At 40.6% G+C, this 20,415-nt stretch overlaps 1 protein-coding gene across 1 annotated transcript in view; it reads left to right on the forward strand.

Annotated features, from left to right (window-relative positions):
- The window catches only part of prdm5 (PR domain containing 5), a 43,999-nt gene extending 23,939 nt beyond the window's left edge, over positions 1 to 20,060 (forward strand). The window contains exons 14-16 of the mRNA XM_084722574.1: positions 8,753 to 8,838; positions 14,103 to 14,207; positions 18,166 to 20,060. Coding sequence (XP_084578700.1) covers positions 8,753 to 8,838; positions 14,103 to 14,207; positions 18,166 to 18,330 — 356 coding nt within the window. The 3' untranslated portion in view covers positions 18,331 to 20,060. The remainder of the gene's footprint in view (positions 1 to 8,752; positions 8,839 to 14,102; positions 14,208 to 18,165) is intronic.
- Positions 20,061 to 20,415: the final 355 nt, after the last annotated feature.

Genomic DNA, 20,415 nt, shown 5'->3' on the forward strand with positions numbered 1-20,415 from the left:
ATGCGTAAATCATAAAACGACATTGTTAATGTAAGTAAAACTTTAAATACGGCTAGTTTCTCTGTCAGTAGAGTCTTAAAGACGCCCACCAGCTGGGGTAAAGACCTTTAAATCGACGGCTTCTCTGGATGGCAGACAGGAAAGCTTGATCTTGTTTGTCTTCCTGCTTCACAGGAACAAGTCAGCATTGATTATTTACCTGCTAAACACAGAGGACTTTGTAAGGATTCCTTGGAGATTTTCTTCCCCTATCAGTTTACCATCAAACACTGGGGAGCATTATGGGAGAAACGGGTAAAGTGAAAAGTAGATTAAAGAGAAAAGAATTGAAAACATCAACCTGAGAGTGTTAAGTAGCTTGCAGGACATGTGTACTGTATATTTAGCTTGGACTCTGTTTCAATTTGATTTGGATACAACATCACGTTGAGCTCAAACAAATTAGTTGTAGTACCACAGAGGCAGGCGTTTTCACAGAGAGCAGGCTTTATGAGATCACCAACAACCAATAAAATGAGAGCTGTCAAAAACTTGGACGAGGATTTTGAGGACGCTGTGGAACCCAGTAGTCATGATTGATGTATCTATCATTTTCTAAATTATTCTTTTTGGCACTGTTACGGTACAAATGTGCCCTTCTCCACATCACAGCTCTGTGAGAGTACATTTTCCCACCATGTGCGCCGTGATGTGGTAAATAACCATCGTGGGGTCATGAAAATTATTTGTGCCAAGGGAAACGTTGACAGAACCCAGTGCCTCGCTGTCATACTGACATCATAGGATATGTCATGTTTGGGCACAGTAGTTTTAAGCCCACGAGCTATGTTACAACTAATTGGTGTGGCATTTTAACCCTTGAAAACGCTGATTTAGTGTTTATATGGTATTATGAATCAAGCTTTTTCCACAGGCCAAGGCGTCGCCAAGTGTGTTTGCACATGTTCAGTAATGCTCATAATTATCATCACCATAACCGACAAATCCTGAAAATTTTACAAGCAAAAACACGAGACAGAACAAAACAAAAAGAAACCACCAACACAATGTGTCAACTCTACACAGCTGTCGGAGATGGGTTAAATTAAAGCCACAAATTCAACCGGGGGGACGCTGACATGAGTGGGTTGAGAGCAACACATAGACCGCAAAAGTTTGCACTGGGATTGTCCCATTTGTCTACAAACAAAAACATGTGCCATCGGAATCATTTGAAGATGCTAATCGCGAATAATTTACACATGGTAGCAGCACAAGGGCCAGTCCATTTGCACTGCCACACAGTTGGTGGACTTAGAAGTGGAAAAAAACGATTCGGCAAAATTAAAGCAGCAGAAGCCGAGATATCCTGACTTTCAGATTACATGCAGGTGTGGAAAAGTTTGATGGCTTAAATCTCAGCATGTTGACACTTAGTTAGCCAACCAAACAGCATTAGGGCTGTGTATTGGAAAGAATATGGCGATATGATTCGTATCACAATACAGGAGTTACAATTCAATACACTGTGATACGAAAACAATGTGATATATTGCTGTTTTAATCTAATCTTTGAAAAACTATCATAGTATAAAGAACACATCACCATATGCATAAAATCTGAGTTTAAAAGTTCACTTCAAACTAAGCAATAACACTGCTCTCTACCTGTCGGGGGTTTAAACACATCACATGTATCACAATATCATGATAAAGTGGATTGAGAATTGATACAGTTCCACAAAACATAAAATACCAATACTGAAGTGTATCAATGATTTTCTTACACCCCTAGACGACATCCAATCAAGTTCAAAGAGAGAACCATGAAGACCAAACATTATGGCACTGAGTGGCGGTTGGAAAAAATAATACCAAACATAATTTAATTTGCGTTCTAAAACGTCACAGTGGTCAAAAATCCTGAATTGCAATATGCAAAACATGTGGGTCGAAATGGAGACACAACTTCCAATGTTCAACATTTGAAATTGCACAAACAGCAATAAGCCGAGGCTGTGTTTTTAAAATGGCACTACATTTAGCGAAGAGTGCATTATGACAAGTTTAAGTCTTGAAACTCAAGAGGTTTAGGACTTGGTTCTTCACTGTTTTGACTTGGGACATGCATGCAAAGACTTGAGACTTTGTACTTGTGACTTACAGAACAATGTCTTGGCCCTGCTTCTGTTACTTTGTAACAAGAATGCTGTATTTGCCTCATGATTGTCACAATAATGAGAACTTTCCAAAGCCATGTCTCTGTCTATTATAAACCGCTGGAATCCAATAAGCTTTCAAACTCATGGATCTGTCACTCAAACTGTGATTCCTTGATCAACATGGATTCATGCCTCATCGGTACAATGTCCTTGCCTTGTTTTAGCTTGGCTGTTTTTGATCTGAATGCTCTCCTAGTTTTGGTCAAGCCCCCAAAATCTTTTGATGTAGTGCAACTCAATGGTGTCTTCTAGTTCCACCCCTCCTGCCTAGTAAACCCTCATCCTCCTTTTAAATTTGGAGTCTTCAGCCTGAGAAATGACAATGACAAATCAACAAGCCCATGTTCTCGCAGGTCCTGGCCACTGGGTAATCATCATGTCAAACCCTATATTCTGTTATTACCAGGTTATATACAGTAGATAATATAGATACAGGCCAAAGTCTAGTGTCTGGTTTTCCTCAGGGACTTAGAGTACACAGTGGTTCCTCTAAATTTTAGACTACAGATGACAAGTTAAATAGATCTACTTCACTGAACTAAAGGCTTGTGTTACAGATCAGTAAATCATGGCCATCTAAATTTCGAAACATTTGTATAATTATAGAAATAGCCAGGAAACTTTCTATAAAAACATTCAGTTATGTGTTTTACATTGCGTTTCTGTAATAGCGATTGCTCTGAGGCACGAAATAATAAGAAGGCCACTGTACTTTGTGTAAATATGGGGTTTCTCTATCAAAAAACATGTGGAGCAACTTCTTGGAGCATGCCGTCTTAATTGTTTAAACACGCACTAGATATAGCACTGGCACTGGCCAGAGGATACTAATTGTCTCGATCATTTGTTATGGTAATTATACACAGCTATATTTTGATGTTTTAAAGAGCTACATGTTGCAGCTTTAAGTGATCTCACGACAGAACAACTGGCCTCAAATGGACATCTGGAGGAACTCTGGAATCACTGAACCTATTTACGTACAGATGATTTTGTTTGTCTTGACTGTGGTCATGGTTACAATCTTGTAAAGTAAAATCACCACGGACTGAATTATTGTCTGTCCGTCTGATGAATGGAGCCTCGCTATCACGGCTTTAACTCTTTGTGGGTGCCGTGCAGACGCTTGATTTGGATCGAGGATTCGAGTTCCGAGACGGATGCGTGTGAAGGAGTTTGGTTCGAGTCTGTCTGATACACCTTCACAAGGGCAAGTTTAAGAGAATTGTTTGAGGAAGTGGAGAAATCGGCCGAGACCCCAGCTATAATGGAAAGGTCAAGTGTAAAAGTTGTCGGGCGTTCATATGGCTCATCAAAGGCAATCTCTTATCATCTCCAACACGCTGATATCACATTACCTCCCTGGCCCCTGTCGGCATGTGACACAGGGCAGAGAGAAGGACAGTGGAGGGCCACTGTCTGGCTGAACTGGAGGAAGCCAGGAATTAATTTCTGACGGACAGCGCTAATGTCTTTCAGACCGCAGCCCCGAAGCTACAAAGCGTTCTCCATAACACGAAGGCTGCGCGGCAGGCAAAGACGACAAAGCCGACCATCTGCTAACCAGACACGCGGCCGTACGCACACATATACAACACACACGAGGGGTGCCAAACGGATCGATTAGCAGACAAGGAGTGTGAGGGCCACAGCAGGGGCCGGGGGAGACACCCAGGGTCAAAGAGATGGTGTACTGTTTCAGCACATGCTAAATCAGTTACCATCTCCACACACGTAAAGCCCTGGCTCAGTGCTGCAGCCACCCCTCATAATCCCCAAACAATCTGGCTCAATCTGGAGAATAAGTGGAGGGTTTCTAGTTACAGTAACACCGAGCAGAACAGACACCGAGCCTCTCGCACGAATAACAGAGAGCAATGTTGCAGGAATGTCACCACTTATGTTTCCAAGTAGCATTTGTTTATTTCGCGTTTCGCTAAGGGATGGAGTTCCTCTTATATCCCCCTGAGCAGGTTGAAGCGGTGGAAAAGCCGAGAGTCTGTGATCTATAAGTGACCGTATTTATAAATGACCCCTTTTAGAATATCAAATACCATAATTTTCTCTGTTTGCATTTTCCAGATGAGGCACACATGTCCAGAACCGGAGAGTGTAGAGGTTAAGTAGGTGAATTGTAGTGCATTTATTGCGAGTTTGCAGGGTGTGGTCGTCTGTGCTGCGTATTAGCTGACAATAGCCAGCTCCTGGGAGGGATGTGATCCAAGCCGCAGAAGTACACTGGCACACTGTGCTTCGGTGCTATTAGCACACTAATGCCTTCCCCAGGACTCCCCAAGGCTAGCGCGAGGCCTTAACCCGATACCACACATGCTACACAAGACATAGGATTCGCTCTCGTCTTTCTCAAAACACATCTGGGATTCAGATTTTCCTGTTTGTCAACAAAAGGCCTCCTAGAGGCTGAAATTGCACAGAAGGGGATTTTGGGACAGAATGCCCTCTCGCACATGTTTCAGTCTATGTAATCAGTCCACATATGTCACGTTAACCCTTTCCACGCCAACGTGAGGTTACACGTTTTATTACTTGGTGTCACAGTGCTCCTCCTTGTGCACCTCTGAAGCCCTCTTGTGGGGGGTTTATGGTGGGTTTAGTCCCAGACTTGTACATCTGCCACATGACAGCTGTCGCAGCTTCTCTATTCAAAGACATTTGTGACATATGAATGATTTAAATGTAACCATTGTAACTCTTTGACAATGGAAAGTTGCAATAAAACATGTATAAAGTGACATTCATGTGATTTTCAGAAACTCCAGAATAATCTCAAGAGATCTGAGGCTGAGGTTTAGTCGATTTAAAAATGTACACTACTACTGTTGGACCCAAAATAGGTTATATAGACTTTCTTTGAGAGAATCTGCACCCTGCTGGAAATGTAGTGGAGACCCTGGTACATGTGCTATGGACATGACCCAAAATCCATCAGTTCTGGAGGAGAACTGATGCAACTTGTGTTCTGTCCAAATCTTTATATGTATATTGGAGAGTCTAAGGTGTTATCTGGTTTTCCAAATCCACAGCAGTATTGCATTCACTGCACTGCTATTTTGATTGGACAGTAAATATTTTTCAGGAACTGGAAGACGCCTGGAGGATCTGCTTTTCAGGACTGTGCGACTGAACTAGGAAAGGTAGCTGCATATGAAAAAATGTCATGTAGGATGTTGGACAGGACAGAAAAATATCTCAAGTGAAGCATTTGTATTTCATCCAGAAAAGCAACAGTGTAAAGACAAGGTGGTAGTTGATCGCTATTGAAAGATTTATTTCAGTTTATTTATTTTTTTAATATATATTTTTTTATTTATGGCGTGGGTTCTCTCTGGGTTCTCCGGCTTCCTCCCACAGTTCAAAGACATGCATGCCAGGTTAATTGGTGACTCTAAATTGCCCGTAGGTGTGAATGTGAGTGTGAGTGGTTGTCTCTATGTGTCAGCCCTGTGATGAACTGGTGACTTGTCCAGGGTGAACCCCGCCTCTCGCCCAATGTCAGCTGGGATAGACTCCAGCCCCCTGCGTTATGGACAATGAATGAATCATTTTTTTCTCAGAATTACACTGCCTTTCTGGCAATAGCTTGTTTGTTCATTTCTTTTTATGCCTTCATGTCAGCGAGAGCTGCAGCTGGACACATTATGTTTTTGAGTTGTATGTACATCTTACATCTTTCTTGTTAACTTGATGTCTAACGCTTTGATGGAATTTCTTCAAACTTGACAAAAATGTCCACTTGAACTCGAACTGATTAGTTCGTCATCAAAGGCCAAAGATCAAGATCGCTGTGACCCAAAGTCCATCCGTCCTATTCTTGTGAACACGATGTCTCAAGAACGCTTTGACTGAAATCCTTCAATCTTGGTTTAAAAAAAAGTCAATTTGGACTCAATGATTAACTAATTAGATTTTGGGGGTCAAAGGTCACAGTGACCTCACAAAATACATTTTTGGCCATATCTCATGAAGTCATACACTAAGTATGACAAAATTTCAAATGTCTAAGAGGATAAAACGGTGAGGTGACGACATTTTATATCCAAGAGGTCAAAGGTCAACTTCACTGTGACATCATGATGTTAAGCTCTCTCTCAGTCCTCTGTCCTCCTCTGTACACATAGTGAGGTGTCTTTTCTTCACAAGAAGCATACATGTCAATTTGATGATGAAAAATAAACTAAAAACCTTTTATTAAATTTCTTCAGCGTCTTCACTACACATATTATACGAACATGTATCATCCTGACTAATGTGCATACTGGAAAATAAAAACTGTAAGGCTTAAAAAATGTCAAAGTAGTAGTCAGACCTCACAAATACCTCAAACACATTTGTTTCTGCTGTGATAAATGATAACTGCCATTTTAAATGAACATGAAATATCTAGTGTGCGCCTCAATGAAGTCTTCTTCACTCGCTGTGAGGACAAGAAGAGAAACGTTCCTTCAACACATCGTGTTTATAGCAGTGGGATAATATTGCTCCTCTCATAAATTCCCTAGATGGATTTTCTGATTTAATAAGCATCTTTGCATTTTGAATCCCAAGGAAACACAGCTAATTAACCTTATTACTTAAAGGGGCAAAACATCTCCCCCATCAATAAAATTACTTGCTTGCCTGTTCAACAATTAGTCACTAAAGAGAGATTACGTTACTGATAAGAAATTAGATTGTTATACTGAAGGAATGAACTCAGATATGTTGCTGTAGGTATCTTATTTTTTCACAGTGCTTCATTAAAATGTACTGTGTACACTTGCAGGCATATATATTAATTCAGAAGAGAGTCATTTCTTATACCATGGAAGGGGACTTAAGAAAATAGACCTTTTTAAGTTTGATTCCTTTCTCTATTTTCCATTTTCTGGACACAGCAGATGGATTTAGGTTGCTCTAGCTGCTCTATCTATGACATAAATTAAGCAATTATTGAACCCAGTCAGTTTTATACAGTATTTTCCTGTCTGAGACTTTAATTTCAGTGTGGTTCTATAGGTTACCTCATATCCCTTCTATAGATCAGTAATCAGCTCTGGTGCTCCTATCTGGCCTGTGGATCAGCAGGCGGTAAACAGATCCATGTGTCAGTGGACTGCTTGACTGACAGCCTGTCACTTTCTCTTTGTCCTCATTGGTGTGTGCCCAGATAGGATCTGTAGAAGTTTGGCCCAACTGCTTTTGATCCAACTGGGATAAGCCACGCTGCCTCTGATGTGCTCCTAAACTGTTGGCCAGTTGTGGCTCAGATAGCGAGCCTCCAAGTGTAGCCAATATAAGCTTTAGCTCTGCAGTGGAAAGTCAACGTATGTCAGGAATGAATGGGTCTGAGTGAATGATATCTGGTCTATCCAAAGACTACCCATACACTGGATGAAGCTGCTACGTAGCACTGGGCAATATATACAGATATTATATAGATACTAGATATCATCTTAGGTTTTGGATACAGTTTTATCATGTTATGGCATAAGGTCTTTTCATGGTCCTGACCTGGTTTTAAAATCTGCAACACAGTAAAGTGATTTAATTTTCTGAACTTACCAAAACGTTGATTATTTCTGAAAAAAAAAAAGTGCTTAGGCTGTCTGTCCTCTGCAGTGGTTGCCGGTTTGCCATTTGCTGCATGTCATCCCCTTTCCTGTTACATCATAAGCTGTCCCTGTCAAATAAAGGCAAAAAGGTACCCCAAAAAAATCTAAAAAAAAAATGTCATTATGTTATTGTTTTGTGAAAGCATCAGTAGTCATCCCTATAATATTGTTGCCAAATTGATAATATTGACATTGAGGTCATTGAGGTATTTGTTCAAAAATATCATGATTTTTGTTTCTGTCCATATCGTCCAACCCTACCTCTGGGTCTAAAAAGTGGAGACAATGCTGAAGTGTCTTAAACCTGTGCTTTTTTCTTTTCAAGTCCACTGGTTGCAAAAAGAAGTCTGACTTTATGTAAGTCTATGAGAAAATGAGCCTTCTTAGTTTAGAGTTCATTGTCTCAATCACTAGTTTCAAGTCTTCTTCAATACAGCATGATGTTCATTTTGTAAATGATGGTCTCATTTAGAGTAAAATAGATGATAACATAGGTTAGGGTATGGTTTAAGGCACGGCTACCAGTTCGTATCCTCCCAGCACCATGCTCTGGTCAAAATAGGGTCCATTTTATGGACCAAACAACTAATTGATTAATCAAGAACATGGCCAAGAGATTAATAACCATAATACGAATAATCATGGTTAGTTGCAGCCTTATAAGTATGATTGAAAGACGTCACTTTCTTTTTGTCATCATTAGTGTGTATCCAGATAGGATCTGTAGTGGAAGTTTGATACAGCTGGGATAAGCCACGCTGCCTCTGGGTGCTCCTAAACTCTTGGCCACTTGCGGCTCAGATAGCGAGCCTTGAAGGGTAGCCAACATAAGCTATAGCAATTGTTGGATGGGGCTCTAGTTTAAACCTGTATAGCACATGATCATTTTCATATGTGACTGATGTTTTCTCATGCACGCTAATGGTTTTCGTTCTTTAGGTGAGCGTCCGTACCAGTGCCCCTACTGTGACAAAGCGTTCAGCAAGAACGATGGCCTGAAGATGCACATCCGCACACACACTCGTGTAAGTGTTCTGTCTGACTTCATCTGCCATACTGAGTTATTATCTCTCTGTGAAGTTTTTTGTTTCCTCCATTGCTACTCTTCTCTTCTAACACATTAATGTGTCCTTTTACAGTATATTGTATCATCAGTTCACCCTTATTTTTATAAGATAAGCTTGATAGGATGCATGCTGATGGTTTGGGTGCATAGAGAATTTGCTCTGATGCATCAAATCAGACACTCCCTAATCACTGGTAAACTTCCTGCAAGTTATGATGTAATTGCACATTTTTCCCCCAAGAATACTTTTATTAGATTTTAAACAAATGATCAACATGAATATTTACAGTTTAACACAGATATGAGCAGCTTTTGTTAACATTATGCACAAATTAGAAGAATCCACAACAGATATGCTGATTTTACAGAGCACATCCACAGTAAAGGAGCACATGCTGCAATCTTACCCATTCATCCCTCATCCCCACTAACCTCATCCACAAGCCGGAACACCAAACATAAAAGGATACATCATCCGTGGAATATTACAGGAAGGCTCTGTATTTAGAAATTTAGAGAGGAAAGAAAGAAAAAAAATGAATGAAAGATTGAATAAATAATGGAGGAATGGAGGAAAGGGAAATTGCGGGATAAAGGAAGGTTTAGAAAATGATAAACTCCTAAAGATTATATTACTGACAGAACTCAACAGACAGACAAAAAGAGCGAGGGAATAAATCTTGTTTGACTGAATATTCTGAAAGAAGAAGAAGATTCTGCACCTTCTGCAACTTTTTGTTTTAATTAAAAACTGATCGGTGGATCTTTTCGAGGTTTAGACAGGATATGATGTCCTTCAGCCTGATTGTTTTTATTGTTTTGCCATGTTCCACAAATTGACTGAATATGTGTAGAGACAGAGGAAGAGAGGAAGGGATGCTGCTAACTCGGTGTCACCTGTCCGACTATCTCTCAATCTGCAGCGCTACGCTTCAGCTTCTCTGTTTGGCCTTTGTCTGAACCGCAGAGTGCGCATGAAAAAATTCTCACCCACCTCGTCTGGTGAGAAACGTCCTGTCTCCTCTGTGTCTGACATACATGACACTCCCTACCCATTTAATCATGAGGTAATTTGCAGGTTCTTTCATGAATCACTCCGTAATGCCTACTGACACAAAAGGCAGGGATAGGAGAGAAAATGAGCCGTGTGGCGATGCTGAACATTCAGATGCAGACACAGGAAACACTGTTTTGATGCCCTGAACATGCAAATGTGAAGCGAGTCAGGGGCAGGTTTCTCACTGGACGTCATGAGGTCATTTCCTGGGTCGGGACGGCGCTCATTTCCCTGCGTCACGTCTCGACACATTGAAGTTCTCCACCAAAAGCAAAAAAAAAGAGGCTTTCCATGAGCTCTTTGTGAGCATCTGGACGTCTGCGTTAGTGCCACTTTTGATAAATGAGACTTAATATGCGTTTCATCATAGATTTCCATCATCAATTCATGCAGCTATGACTGTGACAGTCGTGGCCTGTCAGCACTGTTAATTTCAAAGATTTGTCCTCTTGTAATGCTGTCCAGAGCACAGCGCTCTGCTCTTACAGCGCATTGATAATGGAGGTCTCCTGCCCAGGTCGACGTCTCTCGGTAGAAACAGGCAGGTATAATTTTCTAGCGAGCTGCTGATTAAACTGACTGATGTTTTGGCTCTAATGTTCTCAGACGATCTGCGTTTGCTCACAGCGCTCTGAAATATGGGCTGAGCAGTTACAAACAGCAGAGCCAGATGAAGTCACTGTCGAGCAAAACAAATGTCATTTGGCTGAAAGAGCCGCAGCTCACTGTTAATGTACGGACGGTCTGAGATGGATGGAGTTTGTGTTTACACCACAAACCATATCACATCAGACTGAAGTGGAACACATTTGATGCAGATATGAACGGCTGACATTTTTGGATATTAAGAGATTTTTTTATAATATTGTTTTGATGTGTGCTGCAAGTGGATGTGGCTGCATGTTGTATGATTACAAACAGGTTTCATCTTGTGTGCATTGAGCAGAACACTTTAAATCTTAATCTTTTTTGCATGACTAAGTAACTAGTAGTGGTGCTGTCTCTTTTTCAAAAATCATCAAATTAGAATGAATAAGAATTAACTTGCCTCTTTCCTTCCTCCTCCCCTGATACTGAGCACTGTGTGTGTGTGTTCTTAAATATAAGAGGAGCAATATTATCAACATCGCAAGATAGCCAAGTACAATATCCAAATCACAGAAAGCTGAAATTATTTTATAAAAGAAAAGTGTGTGACAAAATAGCATTATAATGAAGTACTGTAGAGATGTGTTGGCCTTAAAATCTTGTTCTTCAGATCTCAGAAAACATGTTTGTTTGGGACAGACCCAGACAAATGTCACATAATCACTATTTTAACTGTTTTTTGTTTTTTTTTTACAGTGAAAATGAAAATTGTGATTTCACAATCGCAATTTCAGTCAAAGGAGTATCTGGATAAGGTGTTACCTCTCAGCCTTAGTTCGTGGTCACTTGCGGTATTGCAAACTCCTCTGCGGCCTAGAAAGCATTTTCCCCATAAGCTGCCATTATAAAAGAAAGTGACTCCCCCTGTCATAAATATTTGATCCATGGAGTTTTTATATTTGGAAAACTTCCCTCGAGCTGAGAAAAGCGATTTAAAAATCCATGATGTTTCCACAATGTAAAGTCTATGGGCCGTGTAGGAAACTGCAGGCGGGGCCAGTGAGAGAAACTGCCCATATTCAGTGGGCTGCATGTCCCAGAAGTAAGCTAAACTTTTTTGCCATATGCACCAAACGCATCACCATCCTTGTGTCCAGTATCCAGGTCTCAATCATACACGCATGAGTAAATGTTAGATATTGTTTGCTAACCACAGCTGTCATCATCAACACTTGTGATGTCACAGTAAAGGACTATAACTGCCTTCACATTAAAATGCACTTTTATTGTGAAAAGAAGTGGCTTGTTCAGTAGTTTGGGCAGTTTTGTCACTGAGCAAAAATTCTATCATGACATTTCAGCATAATGCAATTCAAGAGGTCTGAGAGAAAACTAGACTTCTGTTTCTCCTCTTCAGACTTTAGAAAGTTCCTCAACAATTACTGTCTTTCTCCAGAACTGCTTACTGCACTTTTTAATTTGTTGGAATAATTCAAATACGAGCCAGGTCCCTTCACAGCTTCTCTCTGCTGACAAGCTCACAGGTGACTCAGATGCGATTGCGGCAGTTGTATTCTTATCAAGACGACAGCCAGCCTTACACTTACTCATGATTCCTCCAGCTATGGTGTCGCATTTACAATGCTTTCACGTATTACCTCTCAGATGATTTGGTGCTGTGATAATTCATTCACTTCATTTATTCGTTCATAGTTTTATACTGAGGCCAGTTGATTTTAGAAATGTCTCCCTTAAAGTGCAAAGCACTGTAACTGAGGGATGAACAGTTAATTGAAATATTACTGAAAATGCAATATTGCCAAGCGCAATATTTACATAAAAAGTTGTTTGTTGATTCCTAAGTGCACCTTGAAGCCTAACAGAGCATGTTGACTTCCTGTCTGCATGCTGAATTTACAAATACCAACATATTTAACAGGACACATGAGACGTGAGGCTCTTTTGGAGTAAATAAACCAAACTCCATCTTTGTATTTGAGAGCGGTCAGATTCAGAGGAAAGATCAGGTCAAAGGCCAGGGGGTGAACAGCTGCTGAAGAATGAAGGTCACCAGGTACAGATGTTCGATGTTACCGGGGTCAACGTGATGCATTCTGGGTACACCACATCACCTAAGTCCGTCCATGTGTTTCCTGACCTTTAACCTCTGACCCCTCAGATTTTTTTTTCTTTGTCATACAAGAACCATTGGTCTGTTATGGAAAAAGACGTGATCCTTGTTAAAGCAGAAGCTTGAAGTGGAAATTTGCATCACACTGATCATCACAGAGTCCGTTTCTCACACACTTTATTTCCATCCTCCCCCTTCGTTCAGTCACATGCACACAAACAGTTGCATACTTCAACACGCGCACATGCAGTGAACCTGATCTTTACCTCCTTTTGTATCCTGTGTCACTGGGCACTCCTTGCCCCGCCCACATGATAGCGCCTTTCCCAGGACCCTTACTTCCTGCATTCACCCTGTTCCCTTGACAACTAAGCTTTAAATGGGTAGAGCCTTTGCTATCAGCCAGACTTGTCAAAAACAGCTTCCCAACCAGTGACAGTGGGAACCGGCTCCCGCTATCTCCACGCTTCTCACTTCTCCTCAAGTCTTTTAGGTGTCACCGCTGTTTCCCCTCAGACTGTAGGACACACCTACTCTTCAAGGCTGTCCACCCTGCTGAACATGCACACACACACACACACACACACACACACACACACACACACACACACACACACACACACATACTTGTAAAAAAACACACCCACAGTGAGATAGCTGCTTTGACTGACACTGAGACAGGCCTCCAAATGGTGCAGAGGAAATGTTCTTTGGTAAACTGATGAGGTGTGGAGACAGAGCAGTGATATTCTACAGCCCCACAGTGCCAGTGCACTGATATATGTTCAAAGGGATTTTCTGTGCCATGTTTTCCTTACTCTTTTGAGGAATCCATGTGTTTTTGATGGCCCCTACGCCGGTCATTTCCTCCCTACTGCAGGGGCTGTACAATCTTTCATTTCATATCTTCATAAACTCACAGGGAGAGCACACCGGGGTGTGAAGAGAGAGGGTATCAGTGTGTGAACGTTTCGTGTGTGTGTGTTACTGGGATCTTTCCACATCTTCTTGTGTTTTCCACTGCACTGTGTCTGTTTGTTTTCCTCTGTGTATGTGCGTGCACATGTGTGTGTCATTACACTTGTGTACACCATAATGGACACGAATCTCTCTCCAGGTTTTGTCCATATGTGATCAAACTGGGGAAGTATTGTTTTATGTATTGTTCTGCTGGGGATAATGGTGTAATTCAGATTATTTGAAGCGGGGTTGTATGAGGTACTTATCAGTAGTCAGTGTGTTGGTTACAGTAGATGCCAGTCAGCATGTTGAAGTGTACGCAAGACCATTAAACTGCATTATAAAAGCCAAATATCGCTTTCTCCAAAACAGCCGAACTCCATAGGTGAAATCAGTAATTTGACATTACTAATTACCTTATACAACCCTCCATCAGATAATCCAAACTATCCCTTTAAATTTGGTGTGTCTGTGTGTGTCGCTGCAGGAGAAGCCATATAAATGCAGCGAGTGCAACAAGGCCTTCAGCCAGAAGAGAGGACTGGACGAGCACATGAGGACCCACACGGGAGAGAAACCTTTCCAATGTGACGTGAGTGTCCAACCACCTTCTACTGTACCTCCAAACCAACCGCTGCCTTCCCCTCATGTGTTTGTCTGTGTGTGTATATGTGATGGAACAAGGCCAGATGTGGGGAAGAGTTGGGGGAAGGAGTGGGGGGGCTCAGTAAGAGGGAGATAGTTATCTTGCTTCTCTGGAGGGGCCGAGCGGGCTGATCTCACGTAAACACATTGAGAGGATCAGAGGGAGAAATTACCCTCTGCTTATAATACTGCAGGAGTAATAATTATTCTCAGAGACTGGGGAGGGAACATGTGACAGAGGACGTTGTCCATGGTAGAAATAAACTTTTTGAATGCTCTGTTTTATTGCCAATAATTACATATTGCTATTTTCTGCTTTTTGTTTAGAAAGCCACAGCTGTGTCTTGGGAATCTCTTCAAATTAAAATCCTGTAACGCTCAAAAAATTCTTGACAGAATCATAACTCAGTCAAAACAGAAGACCATTGCAAACCAGCGTCCACAAATCTGATTAGAAATCATTTTAAGAAGACAAATATTATTAGGGCCCCTTGAAAATCGATGAGTTGAATTATAAATAAAAAACGGACAGAAGTTAGCAAAATGTCAAGGGGTAACATGTCAATAAGGCATCATTAATAAGGAACTCATATGTTTATATTAGCTGGCGCACTTGTCAAAAAATTCCACATGATCTGGTGTTTCAGCTTCATCATTGTACACAGAGAAACGCAGCAGAACGACAGGCTGTAAACTTTACAAATCAGTTCTCTGAATCAACACAAACAACCAAACTAACTTTGATGGAAGTGAAGAAGAGTGACTGTCAGTCACTTCAGCCGTCACCTGAACTGAACTGCACAGGAGGATGCACACTTTTACTTTCTCTGACTGTGTGAAAATCTTATGTTTTCAAATACAAATGATGGAGAAATCCATTAAATCATGAGTCTGGTAAAACACAGTCTTGTAGATGATATGGAAAAAAAACAAGAGCCTACTAAAACATGCTCATGTAGGCTGATATAAGAGTTTAGTGTGGTACTGAACTGAAAGAATTGTCGACTCTTCATTTTAAACAGACAAATCTGATTTGACCTCTTTAGTCAGGCGCAGCCCTAAATGTTATACATCAGAATTTGCCTGAGAATCATCACATTTTTAAGTGTTTGAAATCTTTCGAGTTTTCTTCAGTACCACAGTAATCTAACTGTACATTTGTGGGTACATTGCAAACAGGGACTGATAATGGTTAATTCAGCATGCCTCGTGGTGCCATGTGAACAAAAACGTGACTCAAGTTATCATCCAAATCCAAAGAATTACAGGAACTACAGTTCAAAATGTACAGAAAAAATGAATGTAAGTAAGACAAGTACAACAGTATAATAATTATGATATAAATCCACTAATATTACAGTAACTTTTTTGTGTACATTGTGTTAAAAACCTGAGGACATTCAGACAACTCCAACATTTTTAATGGGGGATGCACAGTTCTCTTGATTTTGTGTTGGGCTAGTCCACAGTGTCAGACTGTGAAAACCTTTGTTCTAGACAGTTCAGTCTTAGATTGTTCCACACGTCTCTTAATTCTTTGATGAATCTTGTGGCTAATCCATCTCCCAACTCTGGATTCTCAGATTCTCGCTTAAGCCTTAAGACCCGATATAAGCACCAATCCATGGCATCGTCTTGAGTTTTAAACCCAGAAAATGTGCCCGTATCCTCAGAGGACGGTCTATAGTTGTTGTTTAAGACCACAGAATCAGTATCCTATTCATTGTCAGTGAAGCATCACCAGAAAGTGTCTCCCAGCAACATCTAACATTCATCTGGATTCTCTTTCCCAGCTGTGGAAGAACGATTTTCATGTAAATAATTCTATGCTAAACTATTAAAGATAATAGAAATAACATGTGGATTTTATTTTAGGGTGGATTTTTGAGTCAGACAAAAGGATCGCACAGTTCCAGGAACATTTTCCAGACAGGCTGGAGGGGCTCTATAAGCAGCGTCTGTCATAACAGCATTAAAAATGTTGTAGAAGCATCCAGTAACATCTGGGTTACGATGAGATGAGGAGGCCCTTCTCTCATCAGCTCCCGTCACTGTTTCACTTTATAAAACTCCTAATATTCTACTGACACTGGATCAGTGGATTGTTTGAATGGTGTTTAATTCCACTTGGACTGTAAAGTTAGAACATGAGAGCACATCAATGCAAGTACAATGATTATAAACATAGAACCACTGTGGACCAAAACAATAGCTGGGAAATAGAAATGTTTGGACTGGTGGCATTATAATACGACAGGAATCTCCTTATTTTCGACTAAACCAAAAATGGTTTCATTCATATCTTTCTGCTTTTTTTGCCATTTACCCACAGATGTAAACTGTCTGTGAGACTCTCTGAATGTAATTCATTGCCCTGACGTTCTCCACAGATGGAGCAAGGAGGACACATGCTGTGATTCTTGAAGCAGTTTGTTAAACTGCATCTGAACACCAGCCAGTGGCGGATTATCATGATTGATAGAGGACGATGGAGTCATTTGTACAGTGTAAAATGGCTCGTTTATGATGGATGTTAAGTTGCGTGCATTCCCTCTCGCTACTGCTGGAAAAAAAGAGAAGAAGATTTCTGTCGCCAGGGTCTGCCGCGTTTGATTTACAAATCATTCTCTGACTCCGGCTGTGCCTCTGTATGGGCTAGACTCTGCTGTGAGGAGAAGATTCTGATAAACAAGACCAGAGGTTGAAAAGCTTCAATAAAGTGTGTTCATTTCCTTTAATTATTATCTCTGCTAGGTGTAAGCCTTGGGAAGATCAGGTCGTGTGTGTGTGTGTGTGTGTGTGTGCGTGTGCATGGATGGAGCTCCTGCTCGCAGTTAATCTCACATACGACTGAACCAGTCTGCCTAAAATTTAGCACATTTATGACTGGATGCTCAACGACCTCTCGTGGTTGTGGTGACTCACAGTTTTTGAAAAACCTATTTTACTGACTGCTCTGTTTTGTATCAACTGCTGACTCCTTACTCCTCTCAACATGCCGCAACTCATCAACGACTGCTAGGCTAAAAACAAAGCTTACCTAATCTGCTGCAGGCCACATTTTGACCTTTTTTGTGGCTCAAAAACATCCATAGAGAAATTTAATTTCATATTAAAGCAGTGCAACCACACATTAATTCCATACCTGAACAGTTTATCAAAATTTTTATCAAAATCACAATATGGCCAACTGAAAGTGCCTACACTTATTCAGAACTGCTCAAGCCAGTACCCGATTTATGATCACCTAAAAGTAGGTATGATCTAAGAAAGACTGATTCCCCATTTTGTTAGCTTTGCTCACACCGTATTGGAGCATTCAAGTAAAGCAATGAAAGGCTTCACTACAAAAGCAACTCTAATTTATCTAATTCTGAACAGATTTTCATGAAATTTGGTTTGCTATAAACCAGAAAAATTGAACTCGATAGCGGTTACTTGTTGGAATTTCATTCAGTTACTGAGGGCAGTCAACTCAGCTCTATGCCAAAACATTAGCTTTCTGAATAGCCACAACTTCCACTGGGACATTCAGTATTTAGAATTTCATCTTTTGTGAGTTTCTCAAAAGAATGCAGATTTCCATATATATTACATTATTGTAAAGCTGCCTGGTTGTTTAAAATATTCAACATAAATAATGTTTAAATCAAGAAGTTTGGACTTATTGTCCTGTTTATTGTTTCCTTATTAAGTTTATACAGTTATACCACACATTATTATACTGTTTACCCTATTCTAGGCATATGAAAGAAAACTGAGACACTATACCATACAAAAGACTTAATTCAAGATTTTGCTTCTGGCAGTTGTGGTGACATTGCAGTAGGTGCTTCACCACCTGTTGCCTGATCTCTCTCCGAGTCACTGTTTAAACTCTGTATTTCTTTGTGTTTGTTTTCTAGGTGTGCGACCTGTCATTCAGCTTGAAGAAGATGCTCAGCAGACACAAGCTCACTCACAACCCTAACCGGCCCATGGCAGAGTGCCAGCTGTGCCATAAGAAGTTCACCAGGAACGACTACCTCAAAGTCCATATGGAGAATGTCCACGGGGAAACAGAGAGCTAGAGCCAATTAGGGAACCACAGGCTGGATGAAAATGATATCTGATCCCACAGATAAAGTTCAGTCTCATGCTTCATGCGAGCAGCATGGCCTTTACATACTGTATACACAGATGGACAGATAGCAGAAATGTTGTTATTAAAGATACATGCATGTAGGATATGGAAAACATTTGGGCCAGTATTTTCCAAATTGAAACATGGGCTGTACATTTGTAATTTTTTTTTTTGTCATACTGTTTAGATACTGTTCTAAAAAAACAAAAATCCCACATAGATCGCCCTGTCTGACATTTCACTTCTAACCAGTGTTACTGTTCATACTTTTACAGCCTGACCTCTAACTCTGTAGCATTTACTGACCAACCACCTTACTGTACATCTGTGGCCAGTCGCTGTGTGTCAGAGAACATTTGTGACCAAAAACCTGTTAGTGCACTTTTTTTTTTTAGATTTACCTGCACACTTTTCTCATGTTTACAGCACACATCTCTGCTACATTTTCCACTTGTTTTTTGGTGTCCAGACATGTTTGATATTTAGACTCTGTTCACCCCCAGAGAATACATCAAAAACATGTTGCTCTATTTATAATTTCAAAATAAGAAGTATTAAAACAGGATGGTTGAACGGGAGATGGAGAAGTGGAGTTCTGAAAGCAGTGCGCCAACCGGCTACAAAATGTGAAACAGCTCACGAGAAAAGGTTTTTATTTACACGACAGCCAAAGAGTATAAACATGCTGCTCTCAGTCTTTCACGCTCCTCTTTCAGATCTACCAGGGAACTCATTTTTCAAAAGCTATGAATGGCCCCAAGAAAACTGGCTGTGAAAACTTGCATGGTGTAGGACAAATGAATGGAACAAAGTCATACAAGACGTGAATCATTTCAAAAGACGCTCCTTTCAAAATTGTCGCTCACTTGAAAGATTTTATCCGTAATAGCAGATTTTTGCTTTTAAAGCCGTTGGGCCGACATTATTAACTGAAGATGAATGAGTTCACCCAATCCTTTTGGTGCTTAAAGGGATAGTTTTGATTTTTTGAAGTGGATTTGTATCAGGTTCTTATCCATAGTGGGTGTATTACCTACAGTAGAGCAACAAAGCTAGCGTGTATTGATAAGTACCCTAAACAATGCCACTTCAATAAACTGAACTATTCATTTAAAGTGTTACTGTTTCTGTGTCCCGGACTGTTATTTGGGACCAACAGAGAATTCAGAGTACTGTGTTTGTGTGTTGACTTTCCGTTACAAATTGTTGAGTTTGTTCTCGTATGAATGGCCCAGGGCTATTGTGCCTTACAGCAGTGGTTCTCCAAACTGCCCCCCCCCTACATATGAACTATGTAGGGGGAATTTTGCTGGTGCTATCATGCTGACCGTTATTTCATCAAAATTCTCCACTTATTGTTAATGAATGATAATAATTGTGGAGCGGGGGCCTGAACTTTTTTCGGCTTTTGAAGTGGGGCATGGTAGAAAAAGTTTGGGAACCACTGCCTTACAGTATGTTTACGTTGTTCTTTATAAGTCCTTGTTCAATACAGTATTTCACGTATTTCAATAGAAGTGCAATTCTGTCTTGTTTTATATCCACACTCATTTGCTTCCTCATTTACTTTGATTAACGCACATTTTCCTGCTGTTTCTTCCGCATCTGTAGACTGTGAATTGTCACTTCACACTTTTGTATTTTGAAATGTATAAAACCTCATCACCTACCAAACAACCATTTCCTCCGCTCCTTCTAATTATGTGTTTGTGAACTGTTGACGCTGGGGGTTGGTGGAGGGGTACAAGGAAACGCTTTGAGAGTTGATTAAAAGTGTTCAGTTCTCGTTGTTAATCTAACCCCTATTCTTGGGTTGGCAGTCTGCTGGGAGAGAAGGCTAATTAAGGATCTTTTTTTTTTTTTTTTTTTTTACTCTGAGGCCACAGTCACCGCTCGCCTGATCTGTAAAGCCACACACTAAAGAGTGCCTCTGATGGTTTCTGTCTGTGGATACAGGGACTCTTTTCTCACGTCCGTCCCCTGCAGAGGCTCTCTGGTATCTCAGGATTGAACTCTGTGAGAATCTCACAAG

Source organism: Lutjanus erythropterus, chromosome 7, assembly GCF_056507025.1.
Source record: "Lutjanus erythropterus isolate fLutEry1 chromosome 7, fLutEry1.hap2, whole genome shotgun sequence".
In the NCBI taxonomy this organism is placed as follows: domain Eukaryota; kingdom Metazoa; phylum Chordata; class Actinopteri; order Lutjaniformes; family Lutjanidae; genus Lutjanus; species Lutjanus erythropterus.